General features: G+C 47.8%; 1 protein-coding gene across 3 annotated transcripts in view; it reads left to right on the top strand.

Moving 5' to 3' along the window:
• Positions 1-21,393, top strand: part of LOC105863531 (RH-like protein) — a 37,169-nt gene that overhangs the window by 10,272 nt on the left and 5,504 nt on the right. For 2 of the 3 annotated variants that reach the window (XM_012750735.3, XM_012750734.3), the window contains exons 3-8: positions 3,252-3,402; positions 9,591-9,738; positions 10,510-10,676; positions 12,833-12,970; positions 14,181-14,314; positions 18,892-18,989. In XM_012750735.3, coding sequence (XP_012606189.2) covers positions 3,252-3,402; positions 9,591-9,738; positions 10,510-10,676; positions 12,833-12,970; positions 14,181-14,314; positions 18,892-18,989 — 836 coding nt within the window. The remainder of the gene's footprint in view (positions 1-3,251; positions 3,403-9,590; positions 9,739-10,509; positions 10,677-12,832; positions 12,971-14,180; positions 14,315-18,891; positions 18,990-21,393) is intronic. The other variant, XM_075995284.1, reaches the window with a different exon arrangement.

Below are 21,393 nucleotides of genomic sequence, written 5' to 3'. Positions count from 1 at the left end.
GCACAAAATAAGCTTATGAGGTGCAGAAAATGTTCTCTATGTTAACCTGGGTAATAGCTATGCGTCAAGTATACCCCCCTCCTTTTTTTTTTTGAGACAGAGTCTTACTCTGTTGCCCGGGCTAGAGTGAGTGCTGTGGCGTCAGCTTAGCTCACAGCAACCTCAAACTCCTGGGCTTAAGCAATCCTCCCGACTCAGCCTCCTGAGTAGCTGGGACAACAGGCATGCACCACCATACCTGGCTTATTTTTTCTATATATTTTTAGTTAGCCAATTTCTTTCTATTTTTAGTAGAATCAGGGTCTTGCTCAGGCTGGTTTTGAACTCCTGACCTTGAGCAATCCACCTGCCTTGGCCTCCCAGAGTTCTAGGATTACAGGTGTGAGCCACTACGCCCGGCCTAGCTATACACTTTTTAAAAAGGCATTAGCACTCAATAGGAGGAATTAGATTAAATTTTTCCTTAAAAGTTATGTTTTTGTTTTATCCAACTCTGAATCTCTGTCCTGCCTGGAAGATGGTAAATCCTCATCTTACACACGTTGGGGACCTCTCCAGGCCACTCCAGCCTCCCCTCTGAGCCCCTGCTAAACCTCTGGGCATGGCTGTTGCACATGGCTCCATGAGCCAGGCGCTGTGCCAGGCACTTTGCCAGCCACTCCACAAATATTATTTTGTTTAACTCTCCTAGTTAGGGGCCTACTGGTATACAGGTCAGGAAAAGGAGGCTCAGAGAGGGTAAAGCACTTGCCTAGGGCCACACAGCTCAGTGGTAGAGATGGCTTCAGCTTCTAAACATCTGTAACCCTTCCCACACTCTGCAGAGTGGTCATACATGAAAAACAGTCCAGCCAGCTCCGCACTGGCCCTGTGCAGTGGGGACTGTCCACATTTTTCCTTTTTAAAAGTTTAGAGGTAATCCCCATGTGGATTCAATAAGCCCTGGTATCCACCTGGAAGTGGCAAAGGGCACTCTGGGGGAATTCTGACAGTGGTGGCCCTGGTCTGGCATTTCTGCTGCCTTGACTTAAGGTCACACTAGCCTTCAGCCTCTGCACCATGGCAGTCTGGAGCAGAAGGCGTCTAAGGGCTGTTCCCTTCTCCTGTCCCCAGGGACCTGTTTGTTCTCCACTCAATCCAGGAAGACAAGATGGGGCATCCGCAGCCTGAGTGACTCCCCTGCCCCAGCCCTGACCACTGGGCCCTCCTAGCTGTGCCGCTGCTGAGACTGGCTTTGCCCATTTGAACAGTGGGCTCCTTCCTGACCAGTCCCGGCCAGGGCAGGGCTGACAGGCGGTGCCCAGGCCTGCCTCTCAGGACAGGGTACTCTCCCTTGGCCTCATTCGGGTCTGCCTGAGTCCCAGTGGCCTATTTTATTCAACTCTGCCCTCCTTTGTTTTCTTCACATACTAAGAACTTGGTAAATGGTTATTAGAACAAAAACAAAAATAAAAGGAACCCTAAAAGGCACAATATTTTAATACTATATTTTGAGCGGTCCAAGAGGACTCTCCCCAGAGGATAATAGCAACGTCAAAACCCCCTTGTTGCACTTGACTTACATCAACTCCCTTGGCCCCCACAACAGCTCCAGACGCATTGCCCCCGCCTTATAGATGAAGGCACTGAGGCACAGAGTGGTTAAGTAATTTGTCCAAGATCACACAGCCAGGAAGTGGCTGGATCAGGATTCCAGCCCAGGCAGCCTAGACTCAAGACTGCCCTCCTCACCCCTGCACTGCACTGTCTCAGCGCCTCCCTGGAGCCAGCTGGCACGTGCGGTCTGAAACACCACAGCTGGCACACACACTCCTGAGTTAAGCCTTTGTCAATGAAATGCACGCTCACTTAGGAGGCACACTCTGTCCAGGCATGATGGAAGGCGGGAACCCCTTATTCTCAATAATTCCTGGTCCTTATAAGGCTGCTTCCCTGTGCCCTTTGCCCTTCTCCGAACCCCCCTCTGAGGTCCTTGAGCCTTAAGCAGGACACTATGTCAGCTGGGGAAGCTGTGTCCAGACTTCAGAGCATAGACTTTGGATCTAGGCCAGCTGGGTTGGAACCTCAGATCTGTCATCAACTGGCTGTGTGGTTGTTTCTAAAAATTCAGATTTTCTAGTCTCAGTGTCCTCTTCTGTAAAATGGGGTGCTGAGGGGCTAACCTAGCACCATTTTACAGAGGGTCTCTCAGAGGATCAAAATTTAAATGAAGTGATATAAGCCTGTTGTGCATTATGCTCAAGAAATCGTTATCATCATTGTCGCTGTGTTGGTAGCATTATCATCGTAACTCCCAGGGGGAGGAGAGAGACTCAGAGCAAGGTGCTCTGGGGAGAGTGGATGTCCATGGATTCTCCAGCTCAGTGCCACCTCCTCCAGGAAGTCCTCCCTGAAGATGTCAGCGTTGCTCTGTCCTTCCAGTGAACCCCTCCAGCCTTGTGATATCACAGATCACAGATATTCTTAGTCTACAGGCTCGTGGTGTAAGCCCTGTCTGCCCAGCCAGATCATAAGCACCTGAGGACAGATGTTGTTTGCTCCTCCTGAAGCCCCACACTGAGCTCATTTGTCAAGGGAAGAAAGGACCCAGTAACAGTGTTAATAATGCCAACCTCTATGCATCACTTAGTTCTTGGTGCCAGTTTTGGTGCTAGATACACCTATAGGAAGAATATTCCTTCAATGCCCACTGTACTACCAGGGGATAAGTATTATTCTTATTTTACAGATAGAGAAATGGGCTCAGTAAGATCAAATAGCTGCTCAAGTGGCGAAGCCGGTACTGGAAGCCAGGCTTGTCCTACTTCCAAACCCAGGCTCTTTCCACTGTCCCAAGGGGGAGTGGGGAGACAGTGGCCCTGGTTGAGGATGAGGTGGCTGCATGGGTGGGCCAGCGGGTGAAGAGCGCCCTCTATCGAGCATCCGTGAGTGATGACGGCAGAAGAGAAGAATCCGTGGGCAGAATCCCAGGGGTCAGATACCACAAAGGGGTCCAGGGAACAGCCCGCCTCCTTACCTCACCTGGGAGCAACCTCAGGGCGACCAGTGTGTGCAGATCAATCTCTCAGAGCACAGAGGACACCTTGATGGGGAAGAGACAAAGGAAACTCTGGACTGCAGCATCAGCCTCCCTGCATCCTCTGGGCCTGGAAAAGTGGCAGGCAGAGAGTAGGTGCCCAGCAGTGTTTGTTGAATAAATGAATGAGCGGCATCTTTCCTGCTCAGTCACCCTGGCTCCTTCTCTCCACCAGAGCCCAGAAGGCCACCATGAGCGCCGTGTCGGTGCTGATCTCGCTGGGAGCCATCCTGGGGAAGGCTAATTTGTTGCAGCTGTTGGTGATGGTGCCGCTGGAGGTGACAGCCTTCAGCACCATGAGGATGGTCAACAGGCGCTTCCTCAATGTGAGTCGCGGTGCGGTGAGAAGGGGCCTTGGGGGAGAGGGGCGAGAGGGTGGATGGGGGCCCTGCCTCCATTTGATGAGGCTTCTGGGGTTTAAAAAATGTAAATACAGGCTGAAAGGGGGTTACAAAAGTGTGGTTTGTGCCAAATGTTTAAATACAGTCAACTAATGCCTTTAACTTCCACAATGTGATCCTGTAGGATTGTGCTGTTCACAGGATAATTATGTGTTATATAAAAAGAGAATCAGTTTCCAGGGCCCCACCAGCAGTGGTCACAGCGAGCTGTATGGCCAGTGTCTTCTTTCAGACCAGCGTGTGTCAGTAACTGCACACGCGATCTCACTGGGAGAGATGGTCAAGTCTAAGTTTGAAGCCATCTGTGAAAGTGAGGCCAGTCCACATGGCTCTCCCAGCTCCTCTGCCATCACCCTGACCCTGAGTGATGATACTGACCTCCCCCTCTCACACGGGAGAAAGCTGATGCCCAGAGAGGGGAAGGGACTGCCCAAGATCACACAGCAAGATACTGACAGGGGCCGGGCGAGGTGGCTCACGCCTGTAATCCTAGCACTCTGGGAGGCCGAGGCGGGAGGATTGCTCAAGGTCAGGAGTTCGAAACCAGCCTGAGCAAGAGTGAGACCCCCGTCTCTACTATAAATAGAAACAAATGAATTGGCCAACTAATACATATAGAAAAAATTAGCCGGGCATGGTGGCGCATGCCTGTAGTCCCAGCTACTTGGGAGGCTGAGACAGGAGGATTGCTTGAGCCCAGGAGTTTGAGGTTGCTGTGAGCTAGGCTGACGCCATGGCACTCACTCTAGCCTGGGCAACAAAGTGAGACTCTGTCTCAAAAAAAAAAAAAAAGATACTGACAGGGCCCATGGGAGAACCCAGAGTCCCAGCCTGGTTTAGGAGAAAGAGCACAGGACTTGGAGTCAAAGTCTGGGCTGTGTATCCCAGCTCTGCCATAGACCCCCATGTGACTCTGGGCAATTAACCTCCTAGAGCTTCAGTTTCTTCCTCTGTAATATGAGGATAACAGTACTACAACATAGGGTTTGGGGGAGTAATTGAATTAATTACATGAGATGATGCATGTTTACAAAAAAAAAAAAAAAAAAGCATGAAGCCTCTTCACTATGCCTCAATATCCCAGAGTAAGGACTTTGGATTTTACTCTGAGAAACACAGGGAGCACTGGGGCGTTTGGGGCAGAGGAGAGCTATGGTTTGACTTGCATTTTAAGAGAACTCTGGCTGCTGAAGGGGCAAGGGAGGAAGCAGGTGAAACGAAAGAGGCGCCTCTCGCAATAATCCGGCCTTGGACTGGGACAGTAGCTGTAGGGGAGCTGGGAGGAGGCGGATCCTGGCTACATTCCGAGGGCAGAATGGGCAGGATTTGCTGACGGACTGCACAGTGGGGTGTGAGACACAGAGAAGGGTCATGATGACCCCAGGGTTTTGATCTGGAGCAACTGGGAGAATGATGATGCTGTTTCGAGAGACAGAGAGCATTGCGGGGTGGAGTAGATCTGGGAGGGAGGAGCCAGGGTTCGGCGTTGACTGTGGTCGGGTTAGGGTTGAGGCGAGGGCTACAGGCGTGTGTGAAGCATCCCGGTAGAGACACTGCATGGAAACGTACAAGTCTGAAGCTGAGTGGAAAGGTGGGGCCAGGGATGTCAATTTGGGAGTTGTTAGGGTACAGATGGTGGGTAAAGCCAGGAGGCCCAAGGAGATCACCTAGGGCTGGGTATCAGCAGAGATGTAGAGTCTGAGGATGGAGCCCTAGAGCACCACACAGTATTATTAATAACAATAATACCCACTTCGTAGGGCTGGTGTGAGGCTTGAACAAGTTAACATATATAAAGTGTGTGGCACAGTGCCTGGCCCAGGGTAGGTGCCATGGCAGGCTGTTATTTTCATCCCCGCCATTGCTATTGGGCTCAGTTGATTGGAATTATTGAACCGGGGAGATGTAAAGAAGTGAGCCAGACAGACGGGAGGTGGTGGTGCTATTGGTGGGATGCTTGCAACTGAGTTTCTGGAAGCAGCACAGTTATAGGTCATGACAAGGTTTAAGGTTTGACAGAGGATATGGATGGCAGAAATGTTATGGAGGGAAAGATATAAGAAGAGAGAGGTCAAGGGGCTGAGAGAGGAGGAGCTGGGTGGACCGAGACGATGCTCGGGAAGAGTGATGGAGAGAAAGGCTGAAGGGCAGGTGCTGACAGCCACGGTGACCAGGAGCAAGGAGGGGAGACTGAGATGGCGTCTTCTTCAAGAGAATTGGGGATTATTTGGGGGGAAAAAAGAATGATGGTCTAAAAGGAAATATTGGAAGTTCTTATTATTTTTTAATTTTTGATTCTGTTCATTTATTTGTATATACTACTTTAACTCCTAAATACTTCAGTGTAGATTTCCTAAAAATAGGGACATTCTCTTACATAACCATTGTTCAGTTAACACAATTGAGAAATTAACATTGCTACAACATGATTACTCAAATTTTACTAATTGTCTCAACAGCATCCTGTCTAGTATAAAGAAAAAAAATTTTTTTTCTGGTCTGGGGTCACACCTTGCATTTAGCTCTCATGTCTTCTTAACATGTTGACTGCCACACACACACAAAAAAAAACAACCCAGAAATGTTTCCTTGTGGCTGCAGCATTTTATTACAAAAATAGAATAAAAACTTCGAGTGTAATTTAAAAATAAACATAAATAGAAAAATAAAATGTATTGACGTCCACTTAATCCACGTTTTCAGAATTAAATTGTCAATATTAATTGTAACAATAAGGTGTAACAATTAATTGTAACATCCAAGCACTCTGAGAGGCCAAGGCAGGCGGATTGCTTGAGGTCAGGAGTTTGAAAACAATAAGGACATCAACAAGTAAGATTTTATATATGCTTCACGTGGTCCCGGGATCAAAACCAAAGTGAGTTAAATACAACTCTCGTGGCAGTTAATGTGTTAAACGCCATCCATATGTGGAACAGTTTCTTCATCTTTCCTTATCTTTCATGACTTTGACATGCTTTGAAGTTACAAACCAGTTATTTTGTAGAATGTGGGCTTGTCTACTGTTTCCTCAAAAACGCGGGTATGCATGCTTGGCAAGAATTCCACAAAAGTCATGTGTGTCCTTCCTGGTACACCGTGTCAGGAGACATGCTGTCCCTGTGTCCCATTCCTAGGCATGTTAGCTTTGATCACTTGGCTAAGATAGTGTCTGCCAGGATCTTCCACTGTAAAGTTATTCTCCCCTTTATAATTAATAAACATTTTGGGAGGAGATAATTTCCTATAAAAATCCTTTTTCTCATCAAACTTTCATCCACTAGTTTTAGCATCCATAGGTTCTTGCTTGGACCAATCAGTACCACAATGATTGCCAATACTGGTTTTCTGTTTCCATCTTCCCTTCCACATCCATGAGCTGGCATTCTTCTGCAAGGAAGAGCTTGCACTGCTCCATTTATCATTCATCTGTTTATTTATTTATATCACTGTGGGCTCATGGATTCATGTAGGCACACTTTCATTTTCTGCTTTTTCTCTCTGCTTTATATGAGGATTAATTACAACTCCTTGGTTCCCAGGAAGAAAATGTCATTAGAGCTTTGTTAGGCAGAATGAGGGGAATTTAGTACAAGGACCACCCAGGACAGGAGGTACAGCCAGACCCAGGAAGCCACTGGAACTGGATGTGGGAAGACTTTGTGACCTTAGGTAGCCCATGCTCTCCAGCCATTGGCTTTGTGCCTCTTTGTACATCCAATTTCTCGTTAGTGAAAAATTACCCACACACCCACATTTATTTCTGCATTCCTATGTCTCAGATCCTGCAGGAGATAACACTTTCCCAGTCTCAATTCCTTGGTCCAGGGGGAGAGAATCTGATCAGTCCACTGGGTCATTTATCTACTCTGATCCAACCAGCTACAGCTGGCATGGAAGATACTTCACACAATAAAAACATGGCTGTCAAGAGAGGGTAAATTTCAGAGATAGAACACTCACTGTGAACAGTGCATCATAAACCTTTTCCTACTTTATTATGGTCTTTATAATGGGTTGTTTGTTTTAAAAGACTGCATTAATACAATGCCATCTCCTCTCTTCTCTGCAGTTTCAACTTGCTAATTTAACTGGTCTAGGGGAAGGCTTAGCTCTGATTTTGAGAGTTCACTGTCTTCAAAACTTCAGTTCAGGCTGGGTTTGTTCAATGGGAGAGCTCAGGGAGAACCAGAGCCAGGGGCCAGAGCCATTTCAGTCGAGGCAACTCAAGAAATGGGCGTTCCAAGCCTCTCCAGGTGTGGTTCCTGAACTCCTGGTGGAGCTCGAAGAGATTAACAGTGCAAGCCCTCTTTTTGGTTTTTATAAGAGAACTGCATAGACTTTCATCTTTGCATATGACACAGGGCTCATTACCATCATTCTTTCATTTCACAAATATTTATTATTTGGTACCTGTCATGTACCAGGCACTCCTGTGGTGGTGGAAAAATACAACTGTCATGGAACTTCTATTTCAGAAGGAAAGACTGCCAATAAACAATAAAATAGGCAAAAAATAGAACATGTTAGATAGTGATAAGTACCACCGAGAAAAAATAAAATGGAGAAAGGAGACGTGAAGCCTCGGGTGGGGGGATAAAATATTATCACAGATAGCGTAGATAGGGTGGCCAGGGAAGGCTTCACCGAGTGATTTCTGAGCTCAGACCTGAAGGAAGCGCGTGCACAAGCCACGTGGGTACCTGAGCGGCGTGGCAAACTAATGGCAGGGTGGCAGGAGGGGTCTGCACCTGCCAAGATGAGTTTTTATCACCAATGCTGTTAAGAACTGTTGACACATGGCACTAATTAAAAGCAGACAGGCATTTAATTGGCTTTAGAATTGTTTGAAATCCTCTACAGAGAACACTCCTTATTGCTTGCACCCAGGGTGGACCACCCCCTCCACTCTGCCCTCCTTATGCCCCTGCTGGGCGTAAGAGCATTCCAGGCAGCTGAATGACCTTAGGAGGGAACACCTGGACTAGGAGGTGACCTCAGAGAGGTCAGGGAGAGAGCAGTCCTGGAGGGCCTGGTAGGTCTGTGGTCCCCAATACCCAGGCCATGGACTGGTACCGGTCTGTGGCCTGTTAGGGACCGGGCCACAGAGCTCCGCAGTTCCTCCTCCCATCTGTGGACAAATTGTCTTCCATGAAACTTAGGAACAGTGAGGGCTGGGAGACACAGCAGGAGGTGAGTGGCGGGTGAGCATACTCCCAGCTGCTCCATCGCTCCAGTCACCACCTGAGCTCTACCTCCCACCCCAACCTGTCCGAGGAAAAATTGTCTTCCATGAAACCAGCCCCTGATGCCAAAAAGGTTGGGGACCGCTGGATAGCAAGTATGCAGACTTTGACTTTCAGTGAGATGGGAGCCACTGGAGGATTCTGAGCAGAGCAATGACATGATCTGACTTACATTTTAACATGGCCACTCGAGCTGCTTCGTGAGAATAGTCAGTAGGAAGACAAGGGCGGGAACGGGGCACCCAGCTAGGAGATTATTGTGGTGATTTGGGGTAGCAGTGATGGCGGCTTAAATCAAGGTGGAGTCTGTGGGGAGTGGTGGTACCAATTCTGTCGATTCTGGATATTTTTGGAAGGCACTGCTGATAGCATTTACAGGCAGCCCGCTAAATAAATTATTAAGGATTACTAAATTTGATGTTCATGAAGGAAAATTAGCAACTATCTAGAATTTACTAAAGATTTTAGTTCAATATTATATTATATTGAAGTCTGGCTGCTTGCGTCATGTTGCAAGTTCACATCACCTGTCATTCCATGCAGAGCTGAAATTCCACGGAGAAGTAGGAAGCAGTGGGCTGTGTGTTCCTGCGGCTTTTTGCCCCAACTAAGTGATCTCAGCCCAAAGCATGTAAGAGCTACTGCCAAAGGCCAGCCAGTACCTTCCTGGGATAAAACACAGCTACTCATGGGCTCCTCTGAAGGAAGAAGGCTGGATGGGCTGGGCTGCGTAAGGTCTGAACACCAGTCTCATGGCTTCAAGTCACACCTCCTACGTGAAGCTTCGAACTTTCTCCACGAAACATGAGGGTTTGCCTGTGGGCAGAGGATGCTGACACTCATTGCTCCTGCTGGGTTTTGTTGCAGATAGACGATCACTCAAACATGATGCACATCTACGTGTTTTCGGCCTATTTCGGGCTGACTGTGGCCTATTGCCTCTCAAGGGGCCTGCCCAGTGGAATTCAGGAGAAAGATCGGACGGCAACAAGCCCCAGTTTGTTTGCCATGCTGGGTAAGGACGAGGTGGCGTGGGTGGTCTCATACTTGGGCTAAGCAGAAAGGCTCAGAAAAGGCTCAGCTGAAAAATCTCTCTCCTTTGCCAACTTACCCCGGGTGTCTGTCATGATGACTCATTTCTTCTAGTAGTGTTTGTTAAATTCATACCTTCGAATTAAGCATTCCTTTCCAGGGACCTCTCTTCGTTAATATTCAATAGAGAGAAAAGACTCGCTATGCTTGAGTTTAAATAAATTTGTCCAATCCTGTTTTCTTCAACTGAGAGGAGGGAATTGGGCAGGTGAAGAGATAGGGCCTGGGAGTGGAGAAAGGCACTAGGGTGGGAATAGTAACAAAGTTGCAGTTTGAAAAGCTGTGGTGAAAATGATGAACTTAGACTGCAGGAGGGGCCTAGGGGAAATCAGGCAGCCAGCTTGATAGCAGGCAAAGGAGTATCATCAGACTGTAGAGCCAAATTAAAGCAGCACATTAATTTTTTTTTTAAATAAGCATTTGGCCATCCCAAACTGGGTTCAGGGGGTCTGCAGTTTGTATTAGATGTCATCTCTCTGGGCCTTAGTTTCCCTGCCTGTAAAGTATCTTAGCTGGTCTCTGCCAACTTAAGAATTTGGAGAGGAGACGTGACTCGCCCATGTAGCTGACGATAGCTAGAAAGTGACAGAGTGGAGACGCGATAGCTCTAGGAGTCTCCTCATCTGAAGCCCCTTGAGGTCAGGCCTTTGGAGGAGGAGTGTGGTCCTGGCCAATGTCCCTCTCTGGCCCCCAGGCACCCTCTTCTTGTGGACATACTGGCCAAGTTTCAACTGTGCTCTGCTGAACGATCCAAATGAAAGGAAGAATGCCGTATTCAACACCTACTACGCCCTGGCGGTCAGCACGGTGACAGCCACCTCAGTGTCTGCCTGGGCTCACCCCCAAGGGAAGATCAACATGGTGAGAAGGGGGCTGTCCCTTGGACAGCACTTGGGTAACACGTGTCCGCACCCCTCTCCCACTCCAGTGGCAGCCCCCTATGTTGGGAAAGGGCATGCTGGGTCATGGTGACAAGGCCTCATCTGCAATGTCATGGGGAATTAGGAAGAATGCTGCGTGGCCAGAATGGGCTCTGGGACTCAGCAGACTGAAACGATCAAAGGCTCCCTGCAGAGAGGCTCCCTGCAGAGAGTGATTAGGTCCATCGGTGTGGACATCAAACAGACCTAAGTTTGAACCTCGTTTGTGCTAGTTCCTGAAGCTCTCTCGTGAGCAAGAGTCGGCAGCAATAGGTTAGAATAGTCTATTCCCCAAGATATTTCAAGGATGGAATTATCAGAATCAGAAGTAAAGAAGTGGCCGGGCGCAGTGGCTCACACCTGTAATCCTAGCACTCTGGGAGGCCAAGGCGGGCGGACTGCTCGAGGTCAGGAGTTTGAAACCAGCCTGAGCAAGAGCAAGACCCCGTCTCTACTAAAAATAGAAAGAAATTTGGCCAACTAATACATATAGAAAAAATTAGCCGGGCATGGTGGCACATGCCTGTAGTCTCAGCTACTTGGGAGGCTGAGGCAGAAGGATTGCTTGAGCCCAGGAGTTTGAGGTTGCTGTGAGGTAGGCTGATGCCACGGCACTCACTCTAGCCTGGGCAACAAAGTGAGACTCTGTCTGGAAAAAAAAAAAAAAAGAGGTAAAGAAGTGTGTTGCGTTAGTCATGTGACCTGGGTTAAGGCCACTTGGACTTTTTGAGCCTCGACTGCCTTATCAGTAAAGTGGGAATTCAGCGACAATGCATGTAAAATCTTAATGAGGAGTAAGTTCTGGGCAAACATTAGCTGCTATTATTTGTTTTGTTTTTAGAGACAGGGTCTCACTCTGCTGCCCAGGCTGGAGTGTAGTGGCATGATCACAGCTCACTGCAGCCTCAAATTCCTGGGTTCAAGCAATCCTCCTGCCTCAGTCTCCTGAGTAGCTGAAGTTACAAGCATGCACCACCACACCCAGCTAATTCTTTTCAGTAGAGATGAGGTCTCCCTATGTTGCCCAGGCTGCTCTCAAACTTCTGTCTTCAAGCAGTCCTCTCCCCTTAGCTTCCTAAAGTGCTGGGATTACAGGTGTGAGCCACTGCACCCAGCCAGTCGCTATCATTAATATAGCAGGGGACAGGGATATTGGGAATATATATATATAGTGGGGTGATGCTGTGTGTGAGTTTTGTGGGGAGAGCTGGGTGAGAAGAGAGACCCAAACACAGAGCAAGTTCCGTGACGATTGGGCCACAGGTCAGGCAGCCAGAGGTGCTGGGGAAAGTCTGGACAGGGGACCTGGAGTGGAGAGAATGTGGCCACACACAGCAGGTTCAGTGTAATTCCAGCACTAAGGGAAGGCAAGTGTCCCCACAGGTGAGCTCCCTGGTGGCAGGAAGTCTAGGAGCAGACAAGGTGGGGACACCCAGTGAGGCAGGAGTGGGCATCAGGTCAGAGAAGCCCAGGAGCTGGGCCCAGGGCCCAGAGATCCAAGGCCTGGTTGGAGGCAAGGGTGTCAGATAAGAGCGAGGGAAGGCTCCCATTCCAGGGCATCGGAGACATGACCCAGGAACAAGGCCCAGCTTATTGGAACTGGGTCACACAGGGTGACATAGGTACCAAGGAGCCAATAATAATAATAAAAACAATAATAATAACTTATGTTTATTGGGAATTTGTTCATGTTCTGTGCCAGCCACTGGGCTAAAAGTTTTGTATGTGGTAACTCACTTAATCCTTACTGTGGCCTTGGGAAGTAGGTAGAGTCAAAATCTCCTTCTTCCCAGTGCCCAAGGACACATGGCTACTGAGTGTGAGGGTGGCTAGGATGCCGAGTACCTGCACTTTCCAGCTGATTCCCTGAACGCTTCCCCATCAGGGTGACTGCACCCCAAGCCTGAGAGGCGGGAGCGAGTCAGCCCATTGATGAAGCTCACGTAACCCCCACCAGAGGGGAGGGGTGGTTTCGGGATTGGCGAAGCATTGAGGACATTCCAGAGCTGCCTTGCTCTCAGCGGGTGCAGTAACTTTCGGCAAGATGCTGTCCTCTCTGGGACTCACTGCATTCTCCCACGAGCTATTTCCTTGCAGACTCATATCCACAATGCGGTGCTGGCAGGAGGCGTAGCGGTGGGTGCCTCGTGTCACCTGATCTCTTCTCCCTGGCTCGCTATGGTGCTGGGCTTTGTGGCTGGGCTCATCTCCAGCGCGGGAGCAGAGTGCCTGCCGGTAAGAAACTGGACAACTAGTAAGTACTCTGTGCCTTGGCTTAGACCAGCAGGACCTGGGGCCCCGGTGGGCCATTATGTGATACCACGGGCAGCACCAGGCAGGTGTTGGCACTTTCTTATGTTAGCTTCAAAGCCCGGGCAAGGGACCCAACCTGGTTGGATGGTGCATTTGTTAGGATGCTGGGAGCAAGTAACAGACCCCACTCAAGTTTGCTCACGCAGAAGGGGGAATTTGTTATAAGGCTATCAGGGAGTCACAGAACCTAAGGACAACGAACCCAGGGAAGGCTGGCACCAGGGACTAGAGTGTTGTGTGGAGCCCAAAAAGTCCCTGCTTTACTTCCTTTTTTGCTTTTCCTGAATATCTGCTTTATTCTTACTCAGTGGGGCCGCTTCTTCAGTGGTGTGAGGAGCATGTGGCCCAACCAAGGAACAGAAAGACGTGCAGGGTTCACACCGGGGAGGTGGTGGAACCAGAGCCTTGGGAGAAGGGAGGTGCACAGGCATACCTCCTGGGCCAGTGGAGGAGTCTGGATTTTCATTCTGAAGACAACTGGGATGCTAAGGAGGGAACTAGCCTGATCAAATTTGCCTTTGTATCCCAATCTGTTGGCTCCTGGCTATCTGGGAGGCTGAGTGATGAGGTTGAAGGAGCCCTGATGGGAATCTGAGGTGTGGTCAGATGCTTTTCTTCCCAGCAGTCACGCTCTCTTTGGGACTGCACTTAAATTTGGACTAAACCACCAGGTCTCAATTGCCCCAAGGGGAGATTTGACAATGTCTGGAGACATTCTTGGCTGAAACACTGGGTGGGAGCTGCTACTAGCATCTAGTGGTTAGAGGCCAGGGAAGCTGCTAAACATCCTACAGTGCACAGGTCAGCCTCCCACACAAAGCATTCTCAGTCCAAAACGTGGATAGTGCCTGTGCTAGACCCTCGCTACTCTAAGCGTGGCCTGTAGACCAGCAGCGTTGGCATCGCCTGGGGCCTTGTTGGAAATGCAGAATCTTAGGCCCCGCTCCACACCTGCTAAATCCAACCCCTCCTGGGTGATGCGAGAGCACATTCAAGTCTGAGAAGTGCTTCTTTACGCAAGCCTCGGTGTCCATTCCCCTTTGGTGGCCCTGGATGCCAAGGGTGTGTGAAAAGGGTGGGTAGGGAATATGGTCTCACCTACAAATCTTCTTATAATGATGTTTGTCCCCAGGTGTGTTTTAACCAAGTGCTGGGGGTTCATGATACCTGTGGCGTGTACTACACATTCAGCTTGCCGGGTCTGCTTGGAGGAATCACCTATATTGTGTTATTGACGCTTCAGATCAGCTGGACCAAGAATTCCATGTGGGTCACTTGGCTTACTCCCTACACACCCCTTTCCAACTGAGGCACATTTCTATGTGCCCAGAGCCCTTAGCTGGAGTACGTACAAGCATTTAGACCAGGCACTCAGTAGGCCTCAGCGATGATCTGTTGGCTGTTTTATTCGGAAATTCTGCCCAGCCCCTACCTTGTGTGGAATCATCTTCTCTCCAGGCACCTCTTCTTTCCAAAAGGGGCAGCCTAGGTGCAGGGCAAGGCACGTAGGCCTGAGACCTCACAAATGCAGACAGAACTGGTCAATTAAGCCCAAGCCAGGGAGCCTGTGGCTTAGGTCATGGTAATGACCTTGTACTCTTGAGTCAGGCTGGTCTTGAAACGGGGCATGCTACCGAACCTTTCTCAGCCATGGTCGCCCAATTGCAAGTGGAGGTGACAATAGTAACTCCCCTCACAGGGTGATTGGGAGGGTACTTGTGGTTAAGAGGCTAGCACTGTGTAGTAGGAGGACTTAATAAGTTACTGCAGGAAAATGCTAAGCATAGCCCGTCCCTGAGGCCCAGGGAGGGCAGGGGCCCTGTAGCCGAAGTCTCACTGGAAGGTGGGGATGTGGCCTCTAGACCAGAGTTAGGTTCTGTGTCCCCCAGATAGTGAACAGCAATGAGCAGTTTGACACACAAGAGCCCTAGCCATTACCTCCTAGAGGTTGTGTATTTACGGACATAGATTACATAAAATGAAAGAATGAATTGCACACAATACAAGGACAGAGAACTGATACTGTGAGGATAATAATATTACTGATAATCATCACTACTGTTTATTTTTTTTTTATTTTTTATTTTTTTTGAGACAGAGTCTCGCTTTGTTGTCCAGGCTAGAGTGAGTGCCGTGGCGTCAGCCTAGCTCACAGCAACCTCAAACTCCTGGGCTCCAGTGATCCTTCTGCCTCAGCCTCCCGAGTAGCTGGGACTACAGGCATGCGCCACCATGCCCGGCTAATTTTTATATATATATATCAGTTGACCAATTAATTTCTTTCTATTTATAGTAGAGACGGGGTCTCGCTCTTGCTCAGGCTGGTTTTGAACTCCTGACCTTGAGCAATCCGCCCGCCTCGGCCTCCCAAGAGCTAGGATTACAGGCGTGAGCCACAGCGCCCGGCCTCACTACTGTTTATTGACTGCCTTCTAAGTGCTGGGGATTGTGCTAAAAACATTACATGTGCCATCTCATTTAATCCTCACATTACCTTGTGAGGCATCATCAAACCCTAAGAAATGATATCTGGGGAAGTTATCTGCCCAAGGTCACTCGGCTGGAATCTGGCTATTACAATGGCTGAAGGGGGTAATGAGGAGGTGGTTGTTTGGAGGCATCGCAGAGAAATCGTGGAAGGGCTGGGGCCCCTTCCAGTACCTGGGGTCCCTTCCAGCCCCTTTATGGCTCCAGCGACAGAGACAACCACAGCTCCAAATTATAGGAATCATATCTGTGGGTAAGACCTCCTTCCTTGAGCTGCTTGGGGTGAGGAGGATTCTATTTGGGGCTGGGGGGTAATTTGTGTGAAGCAGGGCACCTCAATAATGGGTTTGTTACCGGGTATTGACCTCAACACCTCAGTTCTTGTCTGCTCACAATGGAAGACTGAAAGCAAGAGACGATTTTGAAGTGCAAACAGTAAAGTTTATTAAAGTGAAAGTTCACTCTTAAAGGGGTTAAGAGTGGGCACATGTCCCAGGGGACTGGCACTGGGGTCTCTGTGTCATCCCTTTTTTTCTTGTCTAGCCTTTCTGCCTGACACTGTCTCATCTCCTTTTTTCTTTCTTGACCAATGGGGATGTTGTCTCCTTCCTGTCGTCGGGTGGGGCAGTTTTTACCTTCTATGGTTAGGCCTGGACGTGTTGTGATGTCTAAAGCTTGCTGGGGAGGGGATGAGGGGGAAAACTGGAGAGTCACATTTTGTGACACTTGCAGCCACCCTCATCTTGTTCTTGTTCCAGTATGTTCTTTTCCTCGGCATCTCGTTTGTTTACATTGTTTGCTTTCATATTTTTCTTTGTCATGTCTCACTTTTCTTATGCGAACATCTTGTGACACCTGATCTTGTAGTGTGTTTTTTAACTCAGTATCTCGTTTGTTTTCACGGCCCGTTTCGTACTTTATTTTTGCTCATAGTCACTTTCCTACCTACGTTAACAGGTTCTGGTGATGTGTCGGCCACTGTTTTAATAGCTGGGCAACTCCGGGCCATTCCTTCCCTCTCTTTTGGCCTCAGAACCCCTCCCTCTTTAAAGGGAGAGTTGATCTAGCAGGGTCCCAAACTCGGATGCCTGTAGAAACCAGGCACCAGTTTCTCTTCAGCTCTAGGCCATCATCACTCTGTGGGGACCCAGGCTCAGTGTCACCAGATCTAATGGCTTTTCAAGAGAAGCTAGAAAATCAGAGTTTTGCATGTACTCTCCCAAGTACTGGCAAAAAATTCAAAATTTTTAGGAACACTGTATGGGCCAAATTCTACTTGTGGGCTGCCATCCTCTAACCTGTGCACCACCCACCCTTCTAGGTCCCCAGTTCTGTGGTTCTGTGGTTCTCAACAGCACCGGCATCACCGAGGAGCTTGTTATTAGAAATCCAAGTCCTACCCCCATCCCCACCCAAGACCTACTCAGTTAGAAATCCTGGCAGTCTGTTTTAACAGGCCCTCCAGGTGATTCTCATGCAAGCTTGAGTTTGAGAATCACTGGCTTATAGCCAAAAAGAAAAAAAAAGTCAATCAGTGGTGTGCTGGTAAAGGATTAACAACCAGCTCTCCAGGAGAACAAAGCCTTGATACGTAGCATTTGCTAATTTCTATGGTACAGCTTGGGTCATTAGTTTGGCCCTGAGATAAATGAATGCCAGATAGACAAACACAGAATCTAAGAAAAGACAGAACAAGAGTTCCATTGTGTGTGAATACAGCTTAATGTATTTATTCATTATTGATGAATATTTGATAATTTCCAGTTTGGAATATTATGAATATTCTAGTATTGCTCCTATGATCATTCTAGCACTTTTTTTTATTTTTTGGAACATAGGAATGCACGTCTGTTGATTATATGCCTAGAAGTGGAAATTGCTGTAGCATACAGTATTCAGCTTTAGCGGATATTGCTGTACAGTTTTGCATAGTAGCTGAGCGAGTTTAATCACCAGTAGCGCACAAGAGCTCCCCTTACTCCGTATACTCTCCAATAATTGGTGTTTTCCTTCTTTTTGATTAGCCACTTAGCCATCAGATGTATTGTTTTAATTTTGATTTCCCCAACGACTAATGAAATGGAGCATTTGTCATATGCTTTTTGGACATTTGAATATCTTTTCTTATGAAATGTCTATGCAAGGTTTTTTTGCCCATTTTCTTTTGTGGTGTTCTGTCTTTTTCTTATTGATTTGTAGAAATTCTTTGTATATTCTGTATATGTATATCCTTTGTCCGATATATGTATTATAAATATCTTCTCCCATTTGGTGGGTTACCTTTCACTTTCTTAATGGTGTCTTTTGCTAAACCAAAGTTCTTAATTTTAATATAGTCCAATTCATTGTTGTTCCCTTTCTCTTTGTTTCTTTTATGTCCTGTTTAAAAATCTTTGCAAGGTCATGCAGATGTCCCTTGTGCTATCTTCTAAAAATCACTTATTATTTCATCAATGAATTGGGCAGTTGGCTCAATTTTTCATTCATTCAACAAACATTTCCCTGAGCTCTGATAACCTGAGTTGTGTTTGGCAGTGTTTAAGAGATACACTTTTTAAGATACACAAAGATGGCAAAGATACAGGCCTGGAGCTGGTCCCTGGGAGGGGCAGGATGACTGCATGAACAGTGGGCGGGTAACCGTTGACACCTGTACTCACTATATGAGCAGCAGAATGGTCACACTTCTTAACTCTCTTTACTGTCCCCAGATCCTATGAGGTGTAGGCACTGTCATTATTTCCCTCACTTTATAATGAGGTATCAGTGAAGAGAGGGGAAATAATCACCAAGGTCACATAGAAGGCAGGGTCCTCCCCACAAAGCTGCAGGCTCTGAGCTTTGCTTTGTCTTTAAAATGGAAACATCAGCTGCCCACCAGTTGAGACAAAAACCAAGAAAGGCTTAAAAACTGTCTTGATGCAACAGTCCGTGGGGCTGCAGTGAAGGGGCTGGCAGGGCTCAGGGGGGGTGGGCAGGGGAGATGGGCCTGAGACCAAGCTGTAACCCACCTTGCCCTGAGAGAAACTGAGCTTTACCTTTACTTGCCTGAGGAGGAAACTAGGGGCCCTGAGAGGCTAAGGGACTTGCCCAGGGTTGTGCAGCCAGTAAGCGACAGAGCTGGCTTTTCTAACTCCTTGTCGAGTTCCGTATCCATGGGGATCTGGGAGTCCCCTTTCCCTGCCCCTACCACATCTGTGTGGCTTTTGGGGAAAATGACAGGGAACATATCGGCCGGGGAGATGGTCTCCTCACGGCCCTTCCTGGCAGCAGCACTACTGACACCAACAGTTCTTTTGTCCAGGATGACTCTGCAGCTCGATGCCAACTGACCACCTCTGCTTTGTCATTTCTAGGACTGGCTACCAGGTGCTGTATTCTGAGGCACTCAGGATGGCCGTGGCGTCTAATGCCTTGTGTCTGGTGTTTAGCCTGGTGTCCGGTTTCCTGACAGGTCAGTGTGAAATTGCTCTTCCTTCCCCAGTGCTCACCACACAGCGCCCGGGTCCAGAGAGCACCCTGCCCTGTGGGCGATGTCATGTGCCCTTCCCCTTCCCCATGAACCACACCCCCTCAGCTCCAGCAGAATAATGTAAGGAGCTCAAACCTTGGTTTTAAAAAATCATAGACTCACATAATTTCAGAATTGGAAAGGCTTTTAGAGGTCACCTGCTGTCGACGTGGCACTTCCACTTCCTCAGGTAGTTCCCTGAGGCCCTAAGTAGGGTGAGTAGCAACATCCTGGCAGCCTCTTAAGCCAGGGCTGGTGACTGCACTCAAGTTTGTTCAGAAGGCCCGGGAAACCCTTACACCCAGAAGCCCATCTTTCATTCTCTGAGGACACCCATATTCAACAAATATTATTCAGTATCTACTATGAACCAGGCACCAAGGACACAGCAGTGAACGAATTTCCTGATGACAGGGGACCGACATTTTAGTGGCGGAGGGTGTTGACAATAAATAGACATATAAATGTATCCTATGTCAGATGGGGACAGGTGCTATGAAGACAAAGCAGGTTAGGGGAACAGTCAGTGTGGGGTAGGGTGTTCCTGTAGAGGGCTGCTCAGGGAAGACTTATCTGAGAAGGCAGCCTTTAAGCAGAGACTCTAATGAAGAGGAGGGAGACATGCCGTGCATTTACTTGGGGGAAGAGCATCCCATGGAAGTAGGACAGCAAGTGCAAAGGCCCTGAGGCAGAAGCATGCTTTGTGTGTTTATGGACTGGCAATGAGACCAGTGTGGCTGATATGGACAGACTGAGGGGAGAGCAGCAGGGGTCAAGGGAAGAATGTAGCTAGGAACAGGCCATTATGCAAGCTGGGGGGCCCCTGGAGATCTTTAAACAAAGGAGTGAATTATGTTTCCGCCCCTGCAATAAGATGGGTCAGCAAGCCATCTTGGGGAGTTACTAATTAGCCAGTCTTACTTATATGCCAGGTGAAAACATGCATTCTGTTCAGAACTGTTTACTTTTATTCTACAAGCAAACATCTTTTATTGGTTAGACATGATTATTGTGTCCCTAAGCAGGGGGTAGATGCCAAGTAAGAGACAAAATGGCATAGCAGACATTAATGAGTTGTATGACATATCACTTTACTCTCTCTGGGCCTTGGTTGGCTTCTCTGTGAAATTCTCTTTTAAGAATTATAGACTTCTGAAACTAAAAATAAATAAATATTTTTTATTTATTTTTTTTTGAGACAGAGTCTTGCTCTGTTACCCTGGCTAGAGTGCCATGGCATCAGCCTAGCTCACAGCAACCTCAAACTCCTGGGCTCAAGCAATCGTCCTGCCTCAGCCTCCCAAGTAGCTGGGACTACAGGCATGTGCCACCATGCCCGGCTAATTTTTCTATTTTTGGTAGAGACCAGGTCTCGCTCTTGCTCAAGTTGGTCTCGAACTTCTTAGCTCAAGTCATCCTCCCCAGCCTCGGCCTCCCAGAGTGCTAGGATTACAGGTGTGAGCCACCACACCTGGCCTAAAATTCTTAAATTCTTAAATAAAACAAGAACACAAAAAGCTTGAGCTGCTGAGACAATGGGCCAACAACCCTCAAAAGCTGTATACCTTTGCCGGATTATATAGCATGTTTCATAAGTGGATGTTCCTAGTGATGGTTCTGATTTTTTAAAAAGTCTAAATATGTTCAGTGTTGTCTCATAAGACAAGAAAATACATTTTTGATGGATTTTCATCAGTGATGAGCAAGCATCAGCTATCTAAAAAATTCACACAGGAAACAGAGACCATTTCTGCGTAAATGAAGTGTGCTGGTTGCACCCTGCATGCCAATATCAGTTAAAGGCATGCATTACAAAAGGAAAATATGAGTTTCACTAAGCACACGCCTACTTTGTTAATCTTATTATTAATATACTGGAACTGAGCATCCTTAAACGTACACAGATAAATCTACCAGGAGCATTTCCCTGCTTCATGTAAAAGGTAAACTCTCATTTTATGTATCCTGAGAAATTCAGCTGATTTTACAAAGTTGGGGGCATGCATGGGGTCAAGCTATCTGGGAAGAGGCTGGACAAGAAAAAGGAAGAACAGGCGCAAAAGCAACTCAGTGGCTCAGTCCTGTAGTCCCAGCTACTCAGGAGGCTGAGCCCAGGAGTTCGAGGTTGCAGTGAGCTATGATTGTGCCACTGCACGCCAGCCTGGGCAATAGAGCAGTACCCTGTCTCTAAAAAAACAATAATAATTAAAAATTAAAAAAAAAAAAAAGAAAAAACAAGTTGGTATAAATTATCTTCCTAACCACAAGTGGAATCTTGAGCTGAGGTTGCTGGGAGTTTATTGGAGCCAGAGAAGACAGACCTCTAGGGGTGCCTAATGGAAGTCAC

The sequence above is a fragment of the Microcebus murinus genome, chromosome 2 (genome assembly GCF_040939455.1).
Source record: "Microcebus murinus isolate Inina chromosome 2, M.murinus_Inina_mat1.0, whole genome shotgun sequence".
In the NCBI taxonomy this organism is placed as follows: domain Eukaryota; kingdom Metazoa; phylum Chordata; class Mammalia; order Primates; family Cheirogaleidae; genus Microcebus; species Microcebus murinus.
The sequence above is the reverse complement of the archived record's forward strand: the minus strand, read 5'-3'. Positions and strand labels throughout refer to the sequence as shown.